The sequence below is a fragment of the Acomys russatus genome, chromosome 20 (assembly GCF_903995435.1).
Source record: "Acomys russatus chromosome 20, mAcoRus1.1, whole genome shotgun sequence".
In the NCBI taxonomy this organism is placed as follows: Eukaryota; Metazoa; Chordata; class Mammalia; order Rodentia; family Muridae; genus Acomys; species Acomys russatus.
This window is the reverse complement of record NC_067156.1, coordinates 20,574,084-20,599,430: the sequence shown is the minus strand read 5'-3', so window position 1 is coordinate 20,599,430 and position 25,347 is coordinate 20,574,084. Positions and strand designations below refer to the sequence as shown.

The 25,347-nt window shown below is 45.2% G+C and overlaps 1 protein-coding gene across 1 annotated transcript; it reads right to left on the bottom strand.

Annotated features, from left to right (window-relative positions):
* Positions 1–1,349: 1,349 nt before the first annotated feature.
* Positions 1,350–14,673, bottom strand: Polr2d (RNA polymerase II subunit D). Its single transcript, XM_051163280.1, has 4 exons — positions 14,549–14,673; positions 8,000–8,180; positions 3,989–4,084; positions 1,350–2,056 (listed from the first exon to the last, which is right to left on the bottom strand). The coding sequence occupies exons 1-4, from the start codon at positions 14,619–14,621 to the stop codon at positions 1,978–1,980; spliced, it is 429 nt and encodes a 142-aa protein (XP_051019237.1). The 5' UTR covers positions 14,622–14,673; the 3' UTR covers positions 1,350–1,977.
* Positions 14,674–25,347: the final 10,674 nt, after the last annotated feature.

Sequence of the window (25,347 nt, the reverse complement as noted above, 5' to 3'; positions counted from 1 at the left end):
ACCTGCCTCTGCCTCCCAGTCCTGGGATTAAAGGTGTGCACTACCACAGCCCAGCAAAGAAGAGATCTTAATCTGAAGGCACAACGTAAACTGTTCAAGGCCACTCCACATGCGCATTCTTCAGGACAGCCTCTTTGCCACCAAGATGAAGTACATCTACCACAAGGCTAAGGATCTGGGGGTGACTGATTTCCATGGTGTGCTTCCTGCCTGCCTCCATGGTAGGCACAAGGATGCCAAAGTTCTTTCAGTCAACTGTGCTTTCATCCTTTAGACACTTCAGGCTGGCGGTGAGGTTGGCTCAGTGGGTAAGAGCACTTACTGTGCCAGCATGGAGATGTGAGTTTGTACCATCAGCACTAATGTTAGTGAGAAGACTGGTATGCTGCATCTGGGCATGCCTGTATCCCCAGTGTCTAAGGACAATGAGGGAGTGGAGACAGGATTGTTGGGGCTTGGCATCCAGCCTAGTTCTAGGTTCCGTAGGAGAGACGCCATGTCAAAGGACAGAACTATGAGCATACACCCATTGCCCTCTGCTTGTCTCCTTACACAGCTGCACACACTATGTACAACACACAGACATAAATACAAGGAATTTCAGAGCGAGAATGTTACTCAATGGTATGTACTTGTCTAGCATGTGCGAGGCTTTGGGTCTGATCCCTTACGTTTCAAAGGTGAATATGTAAATAAAATAAAAATAATCTAGGGACCAGAAAGATGGCCCAGCACTTGCCACCAAGCCTAATGGTTGAATTCAATCCTGAAAAGCCACACAGAAGACAGAACTGACTCCTGTAAGTTATTCTCTGACCTCCACACACATGTTATGGATCGTGTATCCCCTTCCCTATCTGTTGGGGGATGGTCTGATGTATTTTGATGCTAATTAGTGCTTACTGTCTCTGTGACCAACCTTTGCTTAATAAAAAGCCATCCCACCTGGGCAGGGCAAAAAAGATAGGGGAATTCTGGAAAAAAGAAGGACTGCCAAGAGGAGGAGAGAGACTGAAGTGAAGAGAGGAAGGACTACCACCAGGAGAAGGAGAGAGACCTGAAGTAAAGAGAGGAAGGGCCGCCACAGGTAGCTGGAGGAAAAACACACAGCGGCGTGGATGGAGAATCCAGCCCAGATAAAGAATGCTAGCAAGTACTTGGGATTATAGATGGGAGGTAACTTGATGAAAGTTATTAAAAGCAGATGGCATGGGATTAAGACAGGGATCCCATGCCTGCCCCACTATGAGAGGTAGTTTAGAGGATTGATATTTGTCCTGCCCCAGGTTAACTAAGGATATTTTAAATATAACAAGTGTCTATGTTTTAATTGATTGCTAGCCGGGCCTATGGATGATACTGATAATACACATAATTTTAAAAACAATACCCATCAGTAAACACATACAATCTTTAAGAATAATAATAATAATGACAGTGTTCTGGTTTCTCTCTCCCTTTTACAACTAGGTAAGAACATTCTTCCCCTATGTAAGTTTTTATATGACAGCTTCAAAAACTACAAAATATAGGTTTTTCTGAAATGTATATCAATGAAAAAATATAATTGAAATGTCAAGAACAAGAAATAATCACAGAGGGTCCAAAAAACCGCAGTAGGAGTCAGTCAACAAAAGCTTTGTGCGGCAGTCTACTCACTGGTTCAGGACTGCAGCACACTTCACCACAGCAGCCCTTACAAGGCTGCACCAAGGAGACATGCTAAGTCTGGTCTGATAGTCACTGTGGGGACAGCAACCTACACTATCACCAAGCCAGCCTTTTCTCACACCTGTAATCCCAGCACTTGGGAGGCTGAGGAAGGAGGACTATACAGAGTAACATTCTATCTCAGTAAAGCAAAAACTACAACAGCAGGCCCAGTGTGCTGTGCCACAGCACCCTTCCCCGGATTCGACGCAGGCGTAGCAGCTGGTGCTATTCTGGAGTTGTCACAGGAGCAGCAGTGTCTGGTAATTAGTACTGGAAGCTGCGCTTGGTCTGGATGTCATCGAGAATCTGCTGCAGTTCCTCATCTTCAAACCGCCCTTCCAGGCTACAGGAAGACAGTTAACCTTAGTGGCTTAGCAACTGGCAAGTCTCCCACACTGTTTTTCTTTTTTCTTTTTTTTTTTTTTGTTTTTTGAGACAAGGTTTCTCCGTGTAGTCTTGGCTGTCCTGGACCCACTTTGTAGATCAGGCTGGCCTCGAACTCACGGTGATCCGCCTGCCTCTGCCTCCCAAGTGCTGGGATTAAAGGCGTGCGCCACCACGCCCAGCTTTTTTTTTTTTTTTTTTTTTTGGTTTTTCGAGACAGGGTTTCTCCGTGTAGCCTTGGCTGTCCTGGACTCACTTTGTAGACCAGGCTGGCCTCGAACTCACAGCGATCTGCCTGCCTCTGCCTCCCGAGTGCCTGGGATTAAAGGAGTGCGCCATCATGCCCGGCTCCCACATTGTTTTTCAAACAGGCTTCATCTCTGAGAGCAGCTCACTTTGCTCTACCACCTTTATATTTAAACTGATTTCTCTTTGACATTCCCTTATAGAACCCCTAAAAAGAGCAGGGTATGGTGGTTACATGCCTTTAATCCCAGCACTTGGGAGGCAGAGGCAGGTGAATGAGAGGCGGGTGGATCACTGTGAGTTTGAGGCCAGCCTGGTCTACAAAGAGAGTCCACAATAGCCAGGGCTCTGTGTAAAAGAGAAACCCTGTCTCAAAAAACCAAACAACCAAACAAAAAAACTAAAATACAACAACAACAACAAAAAACGCACACTACCAGGTATTCGACTGACTTATTTTATAGTAATTCACATGTGGACTGACTTTATGATTGTGTCTGATATCTGTTATCACCAATACCACAGCAACAAATACTAGAATATCTTTTTGGATAATGGGAAAAGGTCACATTGATTTTATTAGATAAGTCAAATTGCTCCACTACTGCCTGCAGTGCGTGAGAAATCTGTTTCTTGTGAGCACTGTTTCTCGTGCTCCTTTGTGAGGTGCTGAGAGAGCAGACTCAGAGCCTCACACACAATGGCAAAAGTTGTGCCACTCGGTTGTGTCCCTAGCAGCCTGTGCCACACTCTTCCTGTCCGTGTAGTATAAATCATTATTCTCAGACTGGCAAGATGGTCCAGCTGCTAAAGGCAGCTTGCCACCAAATCTAATCTGAGTCTGATCGTGGGAACCTACCTGTAAAAGGAGAGAAGTTGTCCACTGATCTTCACACACTTAATGTGACATGCATGTGCACACACACATGCACACATACACAAATAAAGAAAAATGTAAAAACATTTGAATGATTGCCGGGCCCGGGGGTGCATGCCTTTAATCCCAGCTACTATTCTTTTGGGGACTTTTTTTGGTTTTTTTTTTTTTTTTTTGGTTTTTTCGAGACAGGGTTTCTCTGTGTAGCCTTGGCTGTCCTAGACTTGCTTTGTAGACCAGGCTGGCCTCGAACTCACAGTGATCCGCCTGCCTCAGCCTCCCGAGTGCTGGGATTAAAGGCACACGCCACCATTGCCCGGCCCAGCTACTATTCTTAAGCCAGCAGTGACTGCTCACATCTGTAGTCTCAGCCTTGCCATGTGGAAGCACAACACGCAAGAGCTCAGGGAAAGCCTTGGCTACCCCAGACTGCCACCATGAACAAGACTAGCCCCACACCATTTCTCAAACACCATAAAATTACATTCTTAGCCGGGCGTGGTGGCGCACACCTTTAATCCCAGCACTCGGGAGGCAGAGGCAGGCGGATCGCTGTGAGTTCGAGGCCAGCCTGGTCTACAAAGTGAGTCCAGGATGGCCAAGGCTACACAGAGAAACCCTGCCTCGAAAAAACCAAAAAATTACATTCTTATTCAGTGCTGGCATGTCACCAACCCAAATGTTAAATTCATACAACTTTTAGATCTAGCAATTTAACCTGTACAAATCTGTACAAAACAGACAAAACTTGTCCCATCTGGTACTAACCTTGGAATGAGAGCTTTGGACTCCTCAGCAGTCTCTGGGCAAAGATTGGCTAAACAGGCCAACTCAAACTTATGTAGCTTTTTCTGGAGAAGCAAGCTGATTGTAGGGTAATATAAAAAGACAAAAAGACAAACAAGAGAGTGGGAATGAAACAAGAGCCGTAACAGGGGAGAAAGATGCATGATCAAAATATATTATATACCTGTATAAAATGTCACAATGGACTCCATTATTGTGTACAGTTAATATATGCTAATTAAAATTACATTCTTATTCAGTGCTGGTCAAATGTTAAACATTGATCCATAGCAAAAGAAGATCAACTATAGTTGAGAAAAGGTATTTATAATCTGTGATTATGGTCATATGGGCAACCAAATCCTCTTTGATATCACGTTCTGTTCCTATCCCTGAAAAACAAGAAGTACCAGGAAAAAAAGAGAGAAAGAAAAAAGAAATGAAACACAGCAGGCAGAGGCAAGAAAACTGAAATCAGCATAGCAGGGTTTTAGGTTTCTGCTGGGCTGAGAAGTGGCACAGTGGTTAAAAGCTGTTCAAGAGGGTCCAGGTTCGAGTCCCAGTAGCTATAGGGTGGCTCACAACTGCCTGAAATTCCAGGTTCATAGGGTTTTATAGCCCTCTCTGGCACCATGTATACTGGGCACTTGTGTGGTTTACAGGCAAAAGACTCACACACATAAAATAAAATTAAACTTAATAGTGTTCAGGCATGGTAGTGCACGTCTTTAATCCCAGCACTCAGGAGGCAGAGGCAGGAGAATCACTGTGAGTTCGAGGCCAGCCTGGTCTACAAAGAGAGTTCCAGGACAACCAGGGCTGTTATACAGAGAAGCCCTGTCTCGAAAAACAAAACAAAACAAAACAAAATGTAATAAATACTTTAAAAAGTCTCCCTCTGTGAGGTAACTAGCTCTTTGCTCTTCTCACTACCTTCTGTCACAGCACAAGAAGTGCCTCACAGACCCCCTGAACACCACAGCAGTGAAATATGACGGTTTATAGGAATGCCTTTTCCGTTTTCAAGGCCACAAAAAGGACTCAGGAGCTTAACTGGACATCAACCTGTTCTTATGGGAATTCTTTTATAGGAATAGCAAGAACAGAAGACAAAGGGAGGAGGGCGGACAGTAATACACTTTGGCCAACCATACGAAGCAATATTACATTACATTTTTGGTTAGCTGGACAAAAAATTATCAGCTAACCTTTAAGTTGACTGGTCCCAAGTGAGGGAAGTGAGGCGGTGGTTAGGGTCTTTCAGAGTACATCCAAAGTGTGGCCAGGTGTGTAGATAACAGAAGTCCAGTCAGATGTAGCCAGAGGGTAGTGACATGCATAGATAACAAAGTACACCACTGAATCATCTAGTGTAGGTTAACTCAATTGACCCTCTGGCAGTGAATGCTAGTGTCAGCTATGAGTAACTGCTTCTAGGAAGCAGAGGTAAAAAGTTAAAAAGATTTTGAACTGAAGTTCACCTTATAAACAAACAGAAGATGAATATAGAAATGGCTGCAGCTTTGTCAAAGAGCAGACCTCAACTCTTTGATAAGTTAATGTCAAGCAAGATGGGGGATTTGAAGCCGGGCGTGGAGGCTCATGCCTATAATCCCAGCACTCGGGAGACAGAGGCAGGTGGATCGCTGTGAGTTCGAGGCCAGCCTGGTCTACAAAGCGGGTCCAGGACAGCCAAGGCTACGCAGAGAGACCCTGTCTCGAAAAAAAAAAAAAAAAAAAAAAAAAAAGGGGGGGGGGATTTGATTGGCAGTCTATCAAGTATGTTGGCATGGAAGTGCCTCTCCTCTAACTTTGAAAATAAGCACACCAAACTCTCCTTTATGGAAATATGGTTTCCATAATCTACACTACAAAAATAGGCTTGCTAGGATAGGTTTGGTTTAAAAATGACAAATTAGCACTCGGGAGGTAGAGGCAGGCGGATCGCTGTGAGTTCGAGGCCAGCCTGGTCTACAAAGTGAGTCCAGGATGGCCAAGGCTACACAGAGAAACCCTGTCTCGAAAAACCAAAAAGAAGACGAATCAAGAACTTTTATTTGGATGGGCATGGTGGCACACGACACGCCTTTAATCCCAGCACTTGGGGGGCAGAGGCAAGCAGGATCATTGTGAGTTCAAGGCCAGCCTGGTCTACAAAGGAAGTCTAGGACAGAAAAGGCTACTCAGAGAAACCCTGTCTCAAAGAAACAAAACAAAAAATTTGGGGGACCAGAGGGATGGCTCAGCAGTAAAAGCACTTGCTAGTCCTCAGAGGACTGGTCCTAGCACCAACAACTGGGTAGCTCACATATGTCTATAACTCCTCTTCTGGCCTCTGCTAGTGCACGTGGTGCTAGTGAACATGGTGCAATACAAACAGGCGTGCACATACATACAAGTAAAACAAAATAAAATTATTTGCCATGCCTGGTGATATATGCAGGCTCACAGTAGCCTAGTTTACACAGCAAGTTTCACACTAAGTAGAACTGCAAAATAAGAATCTGTCTCAATAACAACAACAACGACAATAATATTTTTAAAAGACCAACTATGGACACCTTTAATCTCAAAGGATGGGGAATCCCTGTAAATTAGAAGATAGCTTGGTCTAATATTGAACTCTGGACCATCCAGGGCTAGATAGTAAGACTCTGCCTCAAAAAATTATATATACAGCTGAGGCTATACAAAGAAATATTGTCTCAAAAATTATATATAAAATAAAAAGAAAATAAATTCTATTTGGAGGGCAGAGAGTGCATGATGGCATATACTAGTAACCCCAGAATTTGTCATGAAGAAGAGAGAACTGAACTTTGGGGAAAGGCTGAGAGGTTTGTGTGTATGGGGGGGTGGGGGGGTGGAGTGTTGGTTTCTCAGTGTAGCCCTGGCTGTCCTGGAACTCACTGTGTAGGCCAGGCTGGCCTCGAACTCAGAGCTCGGCCTGCCTTTGCCTCCCGAGTGCTGGGATCAAAGGTGTGCTCCAGCACTGTAGGCAAGGCTAAGCTTTATGATGAGACTCAGTTTCAAGAAATAAAAAGTAGAGGCTGGAAAGGTAGTGCAGTGGCCGAGAGCACCGGCCAGTTTTGCAGAAGAGGGCCTGGTTTGGTTCCCGGCAGCAACATGGTTGCTTACAACTATCTGTAACTCCAGTTCCAGGGCTTCTGACTCTCTTTGGGCCTCCATGGACCTCTGCACCCACTTATGTGGGAAAGATTAAGCTTTGTCACAAGTAGAATCAATCTAGGCGGGCTTTACCCTTGGGGCACCCCATGAATACCTTGTGACAGACTGACTAGAGCCATCCTGGGCCTGGAATTCAGGAAGCAGACCTGGGAACCCCAACTGGGCTATTGCTTTTCTAATTGACCCTCAACGGGAGAAGGAGACTGCCCTTCCCATGTGACTCAGGCAGGTGAGGAGGAGAGAACAAGTTCAGCCCGGGCTTGACCATGTGTGGAGCAGCGAACAGGCCGGACCAGCACGCGGGTCAGAGAGACACCTAAGGACCCGTCCCGTGGAATGGATACCGGAAGGTTCACTCTTTTGTCCCTTTAACCTTCTTTCTTGTGTAAGCTAGTTGGGTTGTATAATAAAGTTTAATTGTTAAAAAACAGAGCCAACACACTTATACACAAAAAAATAAACAAATGAGTTCGAGACCAGCCTGGTCTACAAAGTGAGTCCAGGACAGCCAAGGCTACACAGAGAAACCCTGTCTCGAAAAAACAAAAACAAACTTTTTTTATAGGGCTGGAGAGCTGGTTCAGCAGTTAAGAGCACTGGCTGTTCTTCCCGAGTACCTGGGTCCTGAGTCTAGGCACTCACGTGGTGCCTCACAACTGCCTGTAATTCCCAGGGATTGGATACTCTCTTCTGGCATCTGTAGGTATATTGCACACACACGATGCACAGACACACGAGCTGGCAGAACACCTATAAGATATACATAAGTAAACTTTAGTTTTGAACTGATTTCTTAGTACTCACCTACGAACACTGGCAATGGTCTCTCTGTTTTTGAACCGGCTGAAGCGAGCCGTATAGTTTAGGGTTTTCATGAAGACCTCCGAGAGCTCCTGCTCGTCCTCCGCACTCTCGTTCTGCTGCTTCCGATGCTCCAGCAGCATGTGAACTTCAGAGTTTAGGAGTGTCTCGGCTGTTTCAAACTCTGTGAGAAGAGTAAGTGTGAGTTGAAAATACTCCTTTTAAAAAAGCACGTCTTTGGTTCTAGCGCTTGGGAGGCAGAGGCAGGAGGATAGTGAGCTGTAAGACAACCACAAATACATAAGAGAATCAAAAACAAACAAACAAACCCCAAAAGACAAAACTAGCTTTGCATTTTGGAGGCTGGAGAAATGAACATGGAGTCCTCTTACAAAGGAAGTTCAATTCCCAGCACCCACAGCAGACACCTCACACAGCACCTCTGGCCTCTGCAGGTACCTGCACATGTAACTAACATAAGGACTGAGGAGACCATTGAGCACTTAAGAGCACTGGCCAATCTTCCAGAGGATCAAAGTGCTGTTCCTAGCACCCACAAGCTGCCTCACATTCCTCCTTGAGTCCAGTTCCAGGGGATCCAAGGCCTACGTCTAGCTCCTATGGGCACCAGACATGCATACAGACATACATGCTGGCAACGTCCTTATAAAATTTTAGAAAGAGAATCTCTCTTTTGAGAATCTCAATTAAAAGAATACACAAAAGACAAAAGCTAACATCTCTTTTGGGGGCTGGACAGATGGTTAAGTGAATAAAGTACTTGCCACACAAGTGTGGGGAAGAGAATTAGGGTCCACAGAGCCCATAAAATAGGTATAGTGTGCACCTGTAATCCAGTAGTTGTTAGGCAGACAGGGGACCAATGTCCTGGGGCAAATCGACAAGTTAAGACTAGCAGAACTGGGCTAGAGAGATGGCTCAGAGGTTAAGAGCACTGTCAGTTCTCCCAAAGGTCCCGAGTTCAATCCCCAGCACATACATAGTGGCTCACAACCATCTACAATGAGATCTGGTGCTCCCTTCTGGCCTGCAGGCACACATGCTGGAACAATACTGTATAAATAATAAATAAATGAATCTTAAAAAAAAAAAAAAAAAAAAAAGACTAGCAGAACTGCAGGCATGGTGGGACAGGACTTTAGCCCCTGCATTTGGGAGGTAGAGGCAGGCGGAGCTCTGTGAGTTCAAGGCCAGCCTGGTCTACAGAGGAAGTTTCAGGACAACCACAGAGAAACTCCGTCTCAAAATAAAAACAACAAAACAGACTAGCAAAACTGACAAAGCTCCAGGCTCAGCAAGAGATGTTTGTCTCCATATGTAGAAAATCACCAAGGACTTTACTCAACATCCACTCCAGGCCTCTGTAACCACCTGCACAAGAACATGTGACCACACTTATGTACATTACCACACACACACACACAAATGCATAAGTGTCATTGTCTGGACTGAGAATGTAGCTAACTTGGGAGAATGTTCCCCCAGTATGTACAAAGCAATATATTCCAGAGGCAGGTGGATCGCTCTGAGTTCAAGGCCAGCCTGGTCTACAAAGTGAGTTCGGGATAGCCAAGGCTACACAGAGAAACCCTGTCTCAAAAAACAAAACAAAACAAAATTGGAAAAAAAAAAAAAAAAAAAAAAAAAAAGGCAGTACACTCTATCCAAAGCGCCACATAACTAGTCGCATGCCTGTAATCCCAGCATCTGAGAGGCAGAGGCAGGAGGATCTCTGCATGTTTGATGCCAGCCTGGTCTACACAGAGAATTCAGGCTAGCCACATTAGACTGTGTCTCAAAAACTAGAGATGAAGAACTGGGGATGGCAGCTGTAGAGATGACTCAGAAGTTGAGGGACTGCTGGGGGGTTTTTGTTGTTTTGGTTTTTTGTTTTGATTTGGCTTTTTGAGACAGAGTTTCTCTGTCTGGCTGTCCTGGACTCACCCTGTAGAGCAGGCTAGCCTCAAACTCACAGCCATCCATTCGCCTGCCTCTGCACCACCATGCCCGGCTCAGGGTTTGTTCTTGAAGGGAACCCAATTTCAGTCCCCAGCACCCAGTTCAAAGTAGCTCACAACGACCCATGTTCAGCTCCAAAGAATGTAATGCCTTTGGCCTCCAGAAGCACCTGTACGCACATGCTCATGCACAAAGTCATTCTTCGTTTTCCGAGACAGGGTTTCTCCCTGTAGCCCTGACTGTCCTGGACTCACTTTGTAGACGGGCTGGCCGATGGAGGTGTGTGCAGCCACTGGCTGGTTTATTGCTATTGTTTACTGTTTATTTTATTTTTGAGATGATAATCTAATCACACCATTTCCCCTCCCTTTCTTCCCTCTAAACCAGAGGTTCTCACCCTACCTAAGCCACAACCTTTTCATCGTTTCTCATGTTACGGTGACACCCAACCATAAAACTATTTTCATTGCTATTTATAACTCTAATTTTGGTACTGTTACGAATCATAAAAATGATATGCAGGATATCTGATATTTGGCACCTGTGAAAGGGTAAAGAACCACTGCTCTAAACCATCCCTAAACCCTCCTTGTTCTTTCAAAGCCATGTTGTTTCAGGATATTTGATCACACTGTGAATGAACTCTGAGGGAAAAAAGAAGCTGGGAGGGGGGGAAACACCCCAAAACTGTTTCTAGTTGTGTGGCTCAGCCCTAAGCACACACCTTTAATCCCTCTGGCTGGAATACAAACATGACCTTAGTACATGCCTTTAATCCCAAACTATGAAGGTGAGGTTAGTTTGTAGAAGAAAGCACCCATGTTTCAAATGGATGGCTACAGAAAAAGCGATGAATCAGAGAAAGATTTGACAGAATAGGATACGCCCAACTCTCACGATCAAAGAGAGGAAAGGGAAGCTTTTTAGGGGAACAGCAAAGAGAATGAAAGAGAAAAGAGGCAGTTTTACCGGTAGGTTTCACAGAGACAGGTTGAAGAGAGACCAAGCTAGACACGAGTAAAGACAGAATGAGCCAGAGAACGAGGAGCCAGAAGATTAGAGCAGACTGCTAGAGTTAGTTTGAGGCCAAACACAACAATTATGGGCCAAGAGAGAAGCCAGATTGAATAAATCAGCTGAGAGGGGTGTTCGAGCCAGAACAGCTGAGTTGAACCAGGCAGCCAGAGTTCAGAAAGAGCTAGAAAGGGTGAGCTTATTCAACAGTAAGTCGCAGAGGCTGAAAGCATTCTAAGCCTAGATTAAGATTGTATGGAGGCTGTTAGCTTCCAGGACTAGACCTAGGTGAGCAGACATTTACATCAAGTGAATAAAACTTAAGTTTTACACAATGGCCTCTTTTCATTCATTGTTGTTACAAGCATTTATGTATAGACCTAATGTAAAGTGCTCAGTCTGTATCACATTACCCACAGGTATGTTTTCAGGGCTGACCACTTGGTAGTAGATAACCAACTGGTGTGCTTTTCTCTGGGGAAGGTCATTTCTTCCTCCCCCACCCCCACGCCCTTTTTTTTTGTTTTCCAATACAGGGTTTTTCTGTGTAGCCTAGACTGTCCTGGACTCACTTTGTAGACCAGGCTGGCCTCGAACTCACAGCGATCCACCTGCCTCTGCCTTCCGAGTCCAGTTTGTTTTACTGTATTTATACAGTATTCTGCCCACATGTGTGTTTGCAGGCCAGAAGAGGGCACCAGATCTCATTATAGATGGTTGTGAGGCACCATGTGGTTGTTGGGAATTGAACTCAAGAACTTTGGAAGAACTGACAGTGCTTTTTTTTTACCTCTGAGCCATCTCTCTCTCTCTCTTTTTTTTTTTTTTTTGGTTTTTCGAGACAGGGTTTCTCTGTGTAGCCTTGGCTGTCCTGGACTCGCTTTTGTAGACCAGGCTGTCCTGGAACTCACAGAGATCCGCCTGCCTCTGCCTCCCAAGTGCTGATTTCTCCCATTCTTAACAGTCCTTAGTTGTCTGTACAGATGGTTCTGTGGTTAAGAGCACAAACTGTCCAGGACAGCCAAAGCTACACATAGAAACCCTGTCTTGAAAAACAAAAAACAAAAACAAAAAAAGAGTACAAACCGTTAAGTTCCCAGTGCTCACATGGCGGTTCTCAACATCCATAACGCCCATTCCAGGGAGTCTGATCTTTTGAACACTGCAGTACCAGGCATGAATGTGATGCACAGACATACATGCTTTAATTCCTTCAGGCAGGGTCTCTCACTGAACCTGGAGATAGGCTGGCAGTCAGCAAGTCCCAGTGATCCTCTTGTCTCTGACCACTACAAGGCTTAAGTTACAAGTGCACATGGCCACACCGGCTTTTTTATTTTAGTATACATACACACAAACACTTCCATACACACAAGTATTTTGCCTGTGTACATGTGTGTACCACATGTATAACTGGTATCTGGGGAGACCGGCAGAAGGCACTGGATTCCCTGGAACTGGAGTCATAGATGGTTGTGAGCCACCATGGTGGGTGCTGGGAATTGAACCTGTGTCCTCTGCAACCAGTGCTCTAAACCATAAAGGCATCTCTCCAGCCAACCCCCCGCCACACACACATAATCTTTTTTTTTTTTTTTGGGTTTTCCGAGACAGGGTTTCTCTGTGTAGCCTTGGCCATCCTGGACTCATTTTGTAGACCAGGCTGGCCTCGAACTCACAGCGATCCGCCTGCCTCTGCCTCCCGAGTGCTGGGATTAAAGGCGTGTGCCACCACGCCCGGCTTTTTTTTTTTTTTTTTTTTTTTTGTTTTTTCGAGACAGGGTTTCTCTGTGTAGCCTTGACCATCCTGAACTCACTTTGTAGACCAGACTGGCCTCGAACTCACAGCGATCCGCCTGCCTCTGCCTCTGCCTCCCGAGTGCTGGGATTAAAGGCGTGCGCCACCACGCCCGGCCACACACACAATCTTATAGTCCTCATGTTTGCTTAGCAAGTGTTCTTATCTGCTGAACTCTCTCTCCAGCCTCAGACACTGTGCTATAACTTCAAAGAGACCTAAGACCCCTCCGTAATAAACATTTTCTAGATGAAATCACCACTCTGGCAATGTCTCTCCCTTCCTCAGACACACACACACACACACACACCACAGTTATCAGGAAACAAAAGGAAAATGAAATAGATTAGGGAATCCTTGTACAATTATTTTAAGAACAAAGTTTATTGCTCCTTGTTCCTCAAGAAGGAAACACTCATTATTTAATACCTCATCTGGTAGTTTTTCTCTAGACACTGTTGTTACAGATATCAGTAAGATTTTATGATAACAGTGGCCTGTTGGGGGCTGGGCATGGAGCGTACATTTAATGCCTATACACATAAACCCAGTGTGTGGCTCACATCTGTATTCCTAGCACTGTGGAAGTAGAGGCAAGGTTATTTTTGCCTACTTATCTAATTCCAGGCCAGTCTGGGCTACACCAGACCCTGTCTCAAAACAAAACTCACAAAAGCACAGCATGAATCTTGGGGTCTTACTGTAATGCCCAAGCTAGCCTTGAACTCCTGGTCTCACACTATTCTACTGCAAGCTCCAAGAAGCAGGAACAGAAGGCACTATGCCCAGCTGCTGGCACATATTCATCCAACAAAAGGAGGCACCAGCCATCCCAGACTGGAATCCACCTTGCTCCCAACTGCCGTTTGCTTGTTTGCAGGGTTGGTTTTTCGAGACAGGGTTTCTCTGTGTAGCCCCAGGTGTCCTGGACTCACTTTGTAGACCAGGCTGGCCTCAAACTCACATTGATCCGCCTGCCTCTGCCTCCTGAGTGCTGGGATTACAGGCATGTGCCACCAAGCCCGGCCTCCCCAACTGTTTTTTCTAACCCAAAAAGCTACAAGGGCCTGGAAACCAATGGCAATAGCATCTCTGCTCAGAGGCAAGATCACTGACCACTTCTGACATATAGACCTTGAAATGCTTTTACTAGCACTGCGATAGGACCGTAGCTCAGCTTCTGTCAGCTGCCAATTTAGAAAAAAGACCTCTAGCCGGGCGTGGTGGCACACGCCTTTAATCCCAGCACTCGGAAGGCAGAGGCAGGCGTATCCCTGTGAGTTCAAGGCCAGCCTGGTCTACAAAAGGGAGTCTAGGACAGTCAAGGCTACACAGAAAAACCCTGTCACGTAAAAACCAAAAAATAAAAAAAAGAAATAAGACCTCTGCTCCAGATTTGTTTTTTTTGCATGCCAGAAAAAAAGGGACATAACTTAAATCCCCCTATATGTCAAGACTGATGACACTTGCCTTTAATTCCAGCGCTCATGAGAATGCGACAGGAAATGTAACAAATTTGAGGCCAGCCAAGGAAACGTAACAAGACACCCTCAAAAACGAAACTGCTGGGTATGGTGGAATTAACTGAACCACTCAAGGGTTCATCTGTGCCATGCTGACCAAGTCCCTGTACTTAGCCCTTCGCAGCCCTACGCCGTGCCAAGCCCGCCAAGCCCGAATGCTCCCTGTGACCAGGGAGCAGATATTGACTATAACTCAAGGACGATGTCACCTCGGAGTCGAGCTGTCCCGGGTCCCACCTTTGGGAAAGATGAGCTGGGAGGCGTCTTCTTCTACATCGCCAGCCCGCGGATCACTTCCACCCGCCGCCATTGCTTTAGGATGTGCCGCTAAAGGCACCGCCGGAAACGGAAGCCGTGAGGGCGGGCTTCCACCAAGGGGAAAAAAAACCCCATCCGACTCGGGGGCGGGGCTAGGTGAAATGGGCGGGCCCCGAGGAGGCTGAGTAGGCGGGGCGGGGCGTTAAGTCAGGCCCGAGAACCTACGAAGGTGCGCGTGAGCTAGGCGCTCAGGGCGCAGTTCTGGCGGCTCCTGGTCGTTGGAGGTGCTTTCTGTATTGCCGGCTTGGAGATAAACTGTTTCTTCTCTGCAGCACGCCCTTGCCATGGGACCTGGGATGATCAGCAAGCCATTTCAGGAGAAAAGGATGAAGTGCGGTGCAGGATAAAAACTAAGTGACCAACCCAAGGAACGGCCTATGATGAAAAGCTGGGTAAGGTGACTATAGAAACATACTGAAATGATTTGATTTCAATGATTTGATTATCTTAAAAAAAAAAAAAAAAGATTAACCATTGAGCGCGAGGATAAAAAGTTAAAGGAGAGCGGTTTGTAGTGGCGCATACCTTTAATCCCAGCATTTGGGAGACACAGGTGGGTTTGGGTTTGGGTTTGGGTTAGTTCCTGGCCAGCCTATTCTATAGAGTTAGGACAGCCAGAGGTACACAGTGAGACCCTGTCTCAGAAAGAAAGAAAGAGAAGAGAGAGAGAGGGAGAGAAAGAACAGTTTATACTGAGGCTTGGTTATATAGCAAATTCACTATGGCCACATACCATCCTGTTGCAAAAAGAAAGGGCGGGAGGGCGTCTCAGATTGTTTCTGGTGTATTTAATAATTCTGAGCAAGCAAACTCTGATATTGAGCACCTTTTAGCATTATCTTTTCGCACATTTGATAAGTAGAAAGTTAAATGAAAAAGTGATGCTATTTTCAATTTAAGAGAAAACAAAAGTTTTGTTTTGTTTGAGGCAAGGTTTTTCTGTGTAGCCTTGGCTGTCCTAGACTCGCTTTGTAGACCAGGCTGGCCTCAAATTCACAGCAATCCTCCTGCCTCTGCCTCCTGAGTGCTGGGATTAAAGGCATGTGCCACCCCTCCTGGAGAGAAAACAAAAGTTTATACAAGAAGGAGAAAAAAACTCTTCTGCAGTGCTTGGCTCATTAGCGAACAGTAGTCAGCTGTGCTAACTTAATAGAAATGCACTGAAGGAGCTGGAGAGATGCTCTGTGCTTAACACTTGATGCTTTCAGAGGCCCTGGGTCCATTTCCCAGCACCCACAGCAGCTGGCGCACAAGCACCTGTTACAAATGCATCTTTTATTCACCTGATGTAATTGTAGTCTCCGAGGTTTAATACCTCTGTGGGCTAACCTAGACCTAGTCCTGGAAGCTTCTAGCCTTGGTAACAATCTAATCTAGGCCTAGATTGTTTTCAGCCTTTAAGACTTACTGCTGAATAAGCTCACCATTTCTCTTTATGAACCTTTGCTGGCTGGTTCAACTCAGCTGTTCTGGCTCAAACTCCTCTCCAGGGTGATTCAAATTGGCTTCCTTCAGCTTCTGACTGAATTGCTCTGCTTGCCTATGGTCTCCTGGGAACAAAGGTGTGCCTGTATCCCAGCCAGATCACACAGACCTTTCTATGATCTCTTGCCAGAACAGCCATATTGTGAATTAAAATTCCTCTGTAACCTGTGACTCTAGCTACAAGGGAGCCAAAGCCCTTTCTGGTCTCTTTTGGAACACACACCACACATCACACACACACACACACACACACACACACACACACACACACACACCACCCTTCACATATACACAAAATAAACCATTTTAAAAATAGGTGGCAGTACTTATTACCAGACAGAATTTTGTATTTTTTACTAGTGGGGCCATACATACCATGGTGCACAAAGCAGGTTAGAGGATAATTTTGTGGCGGTCCCTCCTTCCACCTTTCTGGATTCTGGGGATTGAACTCAGGTCATCAGAACTGAACATCAAGTGCCTTTATCTGCTGCATGATCTCACTACCCAAGAATAGCTAGTTATTTGACTTGTAAATAAAATTATTTTTACAGAGCTGAGCTGGCTGTGGTGGCACATGCCTTTAATCCCAGCACTTGGGAGGCAGAGAGAGGCAGATCGCTGTTGAGTTCGAGGCCAGGCTGGTCTACAAAGGGAGTCCAGGACAGCCAAGGCTACACAGAGAAACCCTGTCTCAAAAAAAAAAAAAAAAAAAAATCAAGTCCAGAACAGCCAGGACTATTACACAAAGAAACCCTGTTTTGAAAAAATTTTAAAAGTTTTACAAAATTACTATGTATCTCTATTTATAGAAAGAATGCATTGGTTAAAATAAATAGCTATATATTATTGGCAGAACTTTTTTCCTAAACAGCACACAAGAACTTCACAACTGGGACTAGAGAGATTGCTCAGCAGTTAAGAGCATCAACTGCTCTTACAGAGGTCTTGGGTTCAATTCCTGATGCCAGCTATAATTGTAGTTCCATGGCAACCAATGTCCTCTTCTAGTGTGCAGGCAGACACCCATGTAGACAAAATACCAAACACATGAAATAAATAAATAGATTTTTAAAAAAGATTTATTTATTATTTATACAGTATTCAGCCTGCATGTGACCCAGCAGGCCAGAAGAGGGCACCAGATCTCATTATAAATGGCTATGAGCCACCCTGTGGTTGCTGGGAGTTGAACTCAAGACCTTTGGAAGAGCAGCCAGTGCTCTTAACCTCTGAACTATCTCTCCAGCCCACATAAATAAATCTTAACATGTAAGCTGGGGATTATTAGAACTCCTGCAAAGATATTCAGGACAATAGTTCATGGTCAGACTGCATTTAGGTAGTAGAAATGAGCTTGAGATTCAGTAAAAAAAAAACCACACACACACACACAAACACACACACACACACACACGGAGGGAGAGAGAAAGAACAGGAGAAAAGTCACCAGGTGGAGAGAGAAAAAGAAGAGTAATAAAAACATAGATGACATTGCACAGGTTGGCTTGTTCATAACGTTTTCATTCTAGAAGTCAGTATAAGCTATCTGTCCGGCCATGCGGTTAGAATGGTGAGGTAGGTATGCATCTGCCCTCACAGTGAGCTCAGCAGCAGGAGTTGATGCCGTGCCTGACAAATGTTAGAGATGGGGCTAAGAATCTGAAGTTTGGATATGGCTTAACTGTATCTCCTAGAGTTTCGTGTACTGGGATTTTGATCCCCTATACTTAGAAGTCAGAGCTGGTGGGACCTTTAAGAGGTGGGGACTGGGACTAGACAGATGGTTCAGTCACCAAAGTGTTTGCCTTCTCCCATCTGAGAGAGAGTTTGGGGGTATAGGTGGACAAGGAAAGAAGCGAGCTCCCTTAGATTGCAGCTTCTTGTTCATAGAAGACACTGGGAGAGGTGGGGGGAAGCATGAGGATGGGACCATCTGGAGTGGGAAGGGAGACCCCAGAGCCTATAAAATACTCACGCCTTAGGATCTGTCCCTAGGGATGAAGCTGTCACCTTCCCTTTCTCCGGGGCTTGGTCTCTGTCTCTCCCATATCAGCTTGCTGGTGCCCTAGATGGCCCCCGGCACACTTGTTATAGAGCCTTAGAACCCACATAAAGTGCTCCTAATCACAGTGTTGGACAGCTCAGTGGCCAGCCAGCACAGCACAGCACTCCTGGCTACATTCCTGAGTCTGGGCTCCAAGGTGGGTCTCTGGCCTGTACATGTATGTGTGTGTGTACCTGCATATATACACACAGAGAGAGAGACAGAGAGAGAGAGAGAGACAGAGAGAGAGAGAGAGATATCTCAGTGGGTAAAGGCACTTACCACTGAGCCTGAGGAGCTGAGTTTGATTCCTGTATACAAATGATGGGAGGAGAAAACTGACTCCCAGAAGTTGTACTCTGGCCTTCATATATGTACCATGGTTGTGGACATGTATGTGTACAAACACAAAGTATACTTTTTTGCTTTTTGGGGTTTTTTTGTTGTTTTGTTTTGTTTTGTTTTGTTTTTGTTTGTTTTGTTTTTTTGAGACAGGGTTTCTCTGTGTGTCCTTGGCTGTCCTGGACTCACTTTGTAGATCAGGCTGGCCTCGAACTCACAGTGATCTGCCTGCCTCTGCCTCCTGGGTGCTGAGATTAAAGGTATGTGCCACCACACCCAGCTAAAGTTTAAATTTTTTTTAATGGCCAGGCATGGTGGCACAGCCAGGACTACAAGAGAAACCCTGTCTCAAAAACCAACCAAACAAAAAACACTAAATGATTTTTTTTTTCCCGAAACAGTTTCTCTGTGTAGCCTTGACTGTCCTGGACTCACTTTGTAGGCCAGGCTGTCCTCGAACTCACAGAAATCTACCTGTCTCTGCCTCATGAGTGCTGGGATTTAAGGAGTGCTCCACCACCGCCCAGCAACTAAATGATTTTTTAAAAAAGAAGTAGTAAGGCCTAATAAGATGTCCTTAGACCACTGTGGCATGGCCTTAGGAGGGATAAAGCAGCTAGTACTCTTTGTACACAGACTCTGCATTTCACCTTCACCATGTTTCCTCTCCCTTTTATATGCACTCTCCATGATACCATGTATAGTAAGGGCCTCAACAGAGCACTGTGCCCTTCAACCTTCAGAACTGTAAGGCTCTGGAGGTTAATCTTGACAATCCTGACTGTCGGCTTGAGTGGCTTTAACCAGTGGCCCATCTCCCCAGCCCCTTGCTCTTCTCAGGGATTCTGGCAATGTGAAATTGAGGGAAGAAAAGTTCTTTTTGTTACCGTATAGCATAACTTAATGTCATCTTGATATTTTAAAGATTTAATTTATTTTGTATGTATGAGTGTTTTTTTTTTTTTTTTTCTTTCTTGTTCATCCATGCACCACTTGGATGTCTGGTGCCCGAGGAAGCTCTGAGAATTGAACCTGGTCCTTTGCAAGATCAAGTGCTCTTAACCACTGAGCTAACTCTCCAGCCCTATCATCTTATTAAGATGAGTTTGCTGGGGGGCTGGAGATGTGGCTCAGTGGTTAAGAGCGCCACCTGCTCTTCCAGAGGTCCTGAGTTCAATTCCCAGCAACCACATGGTGGCTCACAGCCATCTATAATGTAATCTGATACCCTCTTCTGCAGATAAAGCACTCATATGCAATTAAAAAAAAAAAAAAAGATGGGTTTGCTGGCCAGGCAGTAATGTCGCACGCCTTTAATCCCAGTACTCAGGAGGCAGAGGCAGGTGGATCTCTGTGAGTTCAGGGCCAGCCTGATCTGTAAAGCAAGTTCCAGGACAGACAGGGCTACAGAGAAACCCTATTGGGAGGGGGCAGGGTGCACGGGCAGATATGGACTGACTCTAGCAAAGGTTTGGAAAACTTCTCCTACCACAGTGCTGAAGTAAGTGAGTAAGGCATGACCTTGACCAGAGAGAATTTCTCAGGGACACAAAAATGTCCTACTACTACATCGCTACAAGAGGATGGAAAGCATCTTGGAGGTCACACTGCCTCGGGCTCGGAAGGCCTTAAAACTCCAGATCTGCCGGGGTGGCAAATGCAGTTGGGTCTCTATGTGTCTGAGGTGGCATAGTGAGTTCTGGGCCAGCCACAGCTACACAGTGACACCCTGTCTCAAGCCACCAAGATGACTTCATGCTGCCAGGCATCATGACCTGAGTTCAGTCTGAGACCCATGTGCTCTCAAGAGAGAACCAACTCCCAATAGTTGTATGCATACAGAAATATACACACAGGTACAGGCACACAAATAAACAAACAGCGGTGGTCTCTGGGCTGGGATGTAACACAGTGGTAGAGTACTCGCCGTGTGTGTGTAAGACCCTGGGGTCAGTTCTTAGAAACATTTACATACAGAGAGAGAGAGAGAGAGAGAGAGAGAGAGAGAGAGAGAGAGAGAGAGAGAGGGAGGAGGAGAGGAGAGAGGAGAGAGAGAGAGAGAGAGAGAGAGAGAGAGAGAGAGAGAGAGAGAGAGACTGAGAGAGAGAGACTGAGAGAGGGACCGAGACAGCCGAAGTTTGGAGGCTTTCAAGCCCATGTGTCACAAGCTCTTTGGAGAATCACATGAAACCCTCAACAGCCTCCATCCCTTTGGTTTTTTAAAAAAAGATATATTTATTTATTATGTATACAGTGCTCTGTAACATGTACACCTGTATGCCAGAAGAGGGCATCGGATCAATCACATTATAAATGGTTGTGAGCCACCATGTGGTTGCTGGGAATTGAACTCATGACCTCTAGAAGAACAGTCAGTGTTCTTAACCTCTGAGCCATCTCTCCAGCCCCTTCTTTGATATTTCTGATTATATTAATAACAAAGGGAAGGGTTACATGAGTCATAAGATAATATGCCAGTTTTTTGCCCTCTTTAGTAACATTTACTAGCAGTCTTCCAATAACAAGAAAAGATCTTTTCTAAGCAAAGTGACTCACCAGAAAGTTGCCCTCTGACCTCTAACATGAGAATTGTGGCATGTTTACACACACACACACACACACACACACACACACAATTAAAAGAGCAAGAATGTAGCACACGCTGGGCGTGGTGGCGCACGCCTTTAACCCCAGCACTCGGGAGGCAGAGGCAGGCGGATCGCTGTGAGTTCGAAGCCAGCCTGGTCTACAAAGTGAGTCCAGGATGGCCAAGGCTACACAGAGAAACCCTGTCTCGAAAAACAAAACAAAACAAAAAAACAAAACAAAACAAAAAAAGAATGTAGCACACATATGCATATTTCCCCAGAATCTGGTTTTGTCCAAAGTTTAGGTCTTCTGAGCCTTTGTAACCAGCAAGTGGCACCTCTAATATAATTTGCGTGAATTCCACTGTGTACTTAGAGCCACATAAATAGGATCTTGGAGTTAGGGATAAGGCTCAGACTGCTTGCCTATATCATGCATGCATCCCTGAGTTCTGGCCCAAGCACCTCATAAAGGTGGGGTGGTATAGGCACACCTGTGATCTTAGCAGATTTTAGCTGCACAGTGACATTAAGGCCTGCTTGGAATACAAGAGAACTTGCCCCGCTCCTCCAAAAGGGAAGGGATAGTTACAGGGCAGTGCTGGCATTTTTCAGTGGTGTAGCTGCTTCTGTTGGCCATACTCCAGTCAGTAACCATAATAAACTCATCTTTTGCCAAGCTGCACTGGCCCAAAGTTTGGCTGGACTTGAATTCACAAACATCTGCCTGTCTCTGCCTCCTCTGAGTGCTGGGTTTACAGGCATGGGATACCATGACCGTCAAGTCCGCAACATACAGTGTCTGTAGGTATGTCTGGGTGTTGTCTGCAGTCTCTAAGGAAACTGGAAGCATGGGTCAGATCCCTTGGGACTGGAGTTATAGATGGTTGTTAGCTGCCATGTGGGTGCTGAAAACAAAATCCAGATCCTCTATAAGAACAAATGCTCCTGTCCCCCGGCTCGTCACTATCATAGACAGGAGCCATGTGCAGCCCATCAAGCTGGCTAGGGTAACCAAAGTGCTGGGTAGGACTGGTTCTCGGAAACGGTGCTCATAGGTGCGTGTGGAATTTAGGGATTACACCAGCCACTCTACCATCCGAAACGCCAGAGGGCACATTTGAGAGATCGATGTGCTCACCCTATTGGAGTCAGAGAGGCTCAGGTTGCACTGACCCTGCTGCTGGGTCCTGGATATCCACCACTTAACCCATGGGATGACCTGCAACTGTTAAAGCGTTTGTATTATTAAAAAAAGACAAATTCTCTCAATCAATGAGCCATTTCTCTGGCCCAGATTGGCTCACAATATTGTCCAGGCTGGCCTTAAATTCACAGTAATCATTCTGCCTCCTCAGATGGAGGGCATGTGCCACTACATCAAGGCTTTTTTGGGTTTTTTTTTTTTTTTTGGTAAGATTTCATTCTGTAGCTCACACTGGCTTTCAACTCTTGGCCATCTTCCTGTCTCAGTCTCCCAAATCCTGGGCTTACAAGCATGAGCCTAGTTTTAGAAAAAAACTTTAAAGAATCTTTTTTTTTTTTTTTTTTTAATGTATTCAGTGTTCTGTCCGAGTGTATGCCTGAATGCCAGAAGAGGGCACCAGATCTCATTATAGATGGTTGTGAGCCACCATATGGCTGCTGGGATTTGAACTCAGGACCTTTGGAAGAACACACAGTGCTCTTAACCTCTGAGCCATCTCTCCAGCCCACTTTAAAGAATCTTATCACCCCCTACTCTCAGCAAGAAGTAGCACCATTGACCTCACAGAGGGAACAGAGATGGCCAAAAGATAGGAATCTTGGTTGAGGGTTTCTCTGTAGCCTTGGGCTCACTTTGTAGACCAGGCTGGCCTCAAGTTCAGAGCAATCCACCTGCCACTGCCAAGTGCTGGGATTACAGGTGTAGACTATACTGCTTAGCTAGGAATCTTTTTTGGTTTTTCGAGACTGGGTTTCTCTGTGTAGCCTTGGCTGTTCTAGACTAACCTCAAACTCACAGTGATCTGCCTGCCTCTGCCTCCCGAGTGCTGGAATTAAAGGTGTGTGCCACTACGCCCAGCAGAATCTTGATTTATTTTTATTTTTTTTATCAATCCCTTATATTGTGTGCATGTGTGCCAAGGTACCTGTGTAGAGGCAGAGGACAGCTTACTAGCATTGGTTCCCTCCTTCAAGTATGTCCCAGGGCTAGAACTCAGGTCAAATTCTGTAGTGTGCACCTTTATCTGCTGGGCCACCTCATCTAGTTTTAAGAGACAAGGCCTGTCACTGTGTAGCCCTCCAGAGTGTTGGGACTGAGGGACTCCTCCACCACACCTAGTTCATATGGTTTTTGTTTTTTATTTTATTTTGGTTTTTCAAGATAGGGTTTCTCTGTGTAGCCTTGACTGTCCTGGACTCACTTTGTAGACCAAGCTGGCCTCGAACTCACAGCAATCCACCTGCCTCTGCCTCCCAAGTGCTGTTTTTATTTTGTTTTGGGTTTGTTTTTCTGAGACAGGGTTTTTCTATAGCTTGGGTTGGGCCTGGACTTGGCTGGCCTTGAACTCAGTGGTGTATACCTTTAATACCATCTATTTGGAGGCAGAGGCAGACAGAGCTCTTATGAGGACCATAACTGTCTAAGATAATTCAAGTCACCTAGTTACAAAGAGGCAGAAGACAGTTTTTATCCATTTTGATTTATTCTCTACAATACTTCATTTAAGACCTTGATGACTTGTACTCAGAAGTTATATAGCCAAGAGGCAACCAAGTGTAATACAAATAATTGGTCTGAAGTCTTTGCAGTGAAGGCCATACAGTCTCTTGTTTCAGGGAAACAAAGTGAAAACATAAAAAACACAGTTTTCTAGGCTTCAGAGATCTCAATGGAAAGTAAACACTATTAGTGAAGTTGTAGATGTTAACATGGAAACAGATTTTGCTCAAAATATTAAAATTAACACCCAAGACTTATTTTATATAGATTATTTTTATTATAAACAGTAAAATATATGTAATGTCTCAACTACAAACCTTTCATGTGGAAAGGGTTTCTAACATGAGTTATTTTAACATTATGAAGCAAACCTCACAGTGGAAACAACCCAACACTGACAAACTAGTGATCAAAGACATTTGCATTTAGCTCAGGAAAACAAGGACAGTTCATAATTACACAGAGTGTCCTAGCTGTGGGTATGATGAGACAAGCCAACTTTCCAGACCAAAAGGCACTCACAGCTAGGGATGAAACCAAACCAAGCCAGCAGCTTGGCTGGTTCTTTGATAAGAGGAGACCTGTTAGTTTGAGCAGCCTAAAGCCAAAGGCAGGAAAACCAGTCCCTTTGCTCTACCGTCACACACTGGTCACCATTCCCACTGCTTTGGTCAATGTGTAGAAGGCAGCTCAGTTCTAGTTCAGAGTTTTGCCTCCCTATGTAAAGTCCCCATGTGGACAATCCACACTTTGCTGTTTTGTTTTGTTTTGTTTTTTCCTGAGAGCCATCTGCCACACGTTGCCGTGAGGTGACCGAAACCATGCACTCCTACTTGTGAATGACTAGGCTCCAGTCAGGACAGACAGACCAATAGAGCCCATTTCTTCTGGGCCAAACAGTTCTCCTTGCCTGACTCCCAAGTCCCCTTGACAAGGCAAAGGAACCTGAGCGTTTGTGCTGCTGGACGTCTGTGGGAGCACGAGGGAATGTGCAGGGAGTAAGGCTTCTTCACTCCAAAGCCACTGAGCCCACTGCAGTGTGACGCTGGGCTTTGCCAGCTGGATTCCTGTCCACTGACCCCCCACCCTTGCCTTCTTGGGACTTAAATTTTTCTATTCATTTTCTTAAATGGCAGGTATTCTACCCCACCCTCCAAAAGAAAAAAGAAAGAAAAAAAAAAAAAAAAAGACATACTTTACATGGAGAAGACAGATAGGGCAACATTTCTACAAGAAAAACAGGCTTGAGGAGCATGGCACTGTAGATGCTTGCATGACCAGTCTCACTGAGAGTGCTCAGGGGTGAAGTTTAGCACCATTTTTTTTTTTTTTTTTTTTTTTTTGCTTTAAATCTTTAGAAATTAAACACAACTCTTAACACAGAACACTTGAACAGTAATGAGTGTAGCCCTATGTATCAATACTGTTGTACAAGTTGGAGGTGGGTGGCTCAGTCCAGATCTGAGCACCCTGACATCTATCCATGGCACCTGAGAGCACCTGCTGTCACTCTCTGTAACACCACCTTCATTGCCCTCAGTTTGAGAGC

What these genes read in the sequence shown, in the direction of transcription:
- Polr2d (XM_051163280.1), bottom strand. Translation starts at nt 14,621, where the DNA reads ATGGCGGCGGGTGGAAGTGATCCGCGGGCTGGCGATGTAGAAGAAGAC. An exon ending in CCAGCTCATCTTTCCCAAAG is followed by an intron (nt 8,181 to 14,548) that starts GTGGGACCCGGG and finishes CTCTTCTCACAG; the next exon opens with AGTTTGAAACAGCCGAGACA. An exon ending in TCCAAAGCTCTCATTCCAAG is followed by an intron (nt 2,057 to 3,988) that starts GTTAGTACCAGA and finishes GTCTTCCTGTAG; the next exon opens with CCTGGAAGGGCGGTTTGAAG.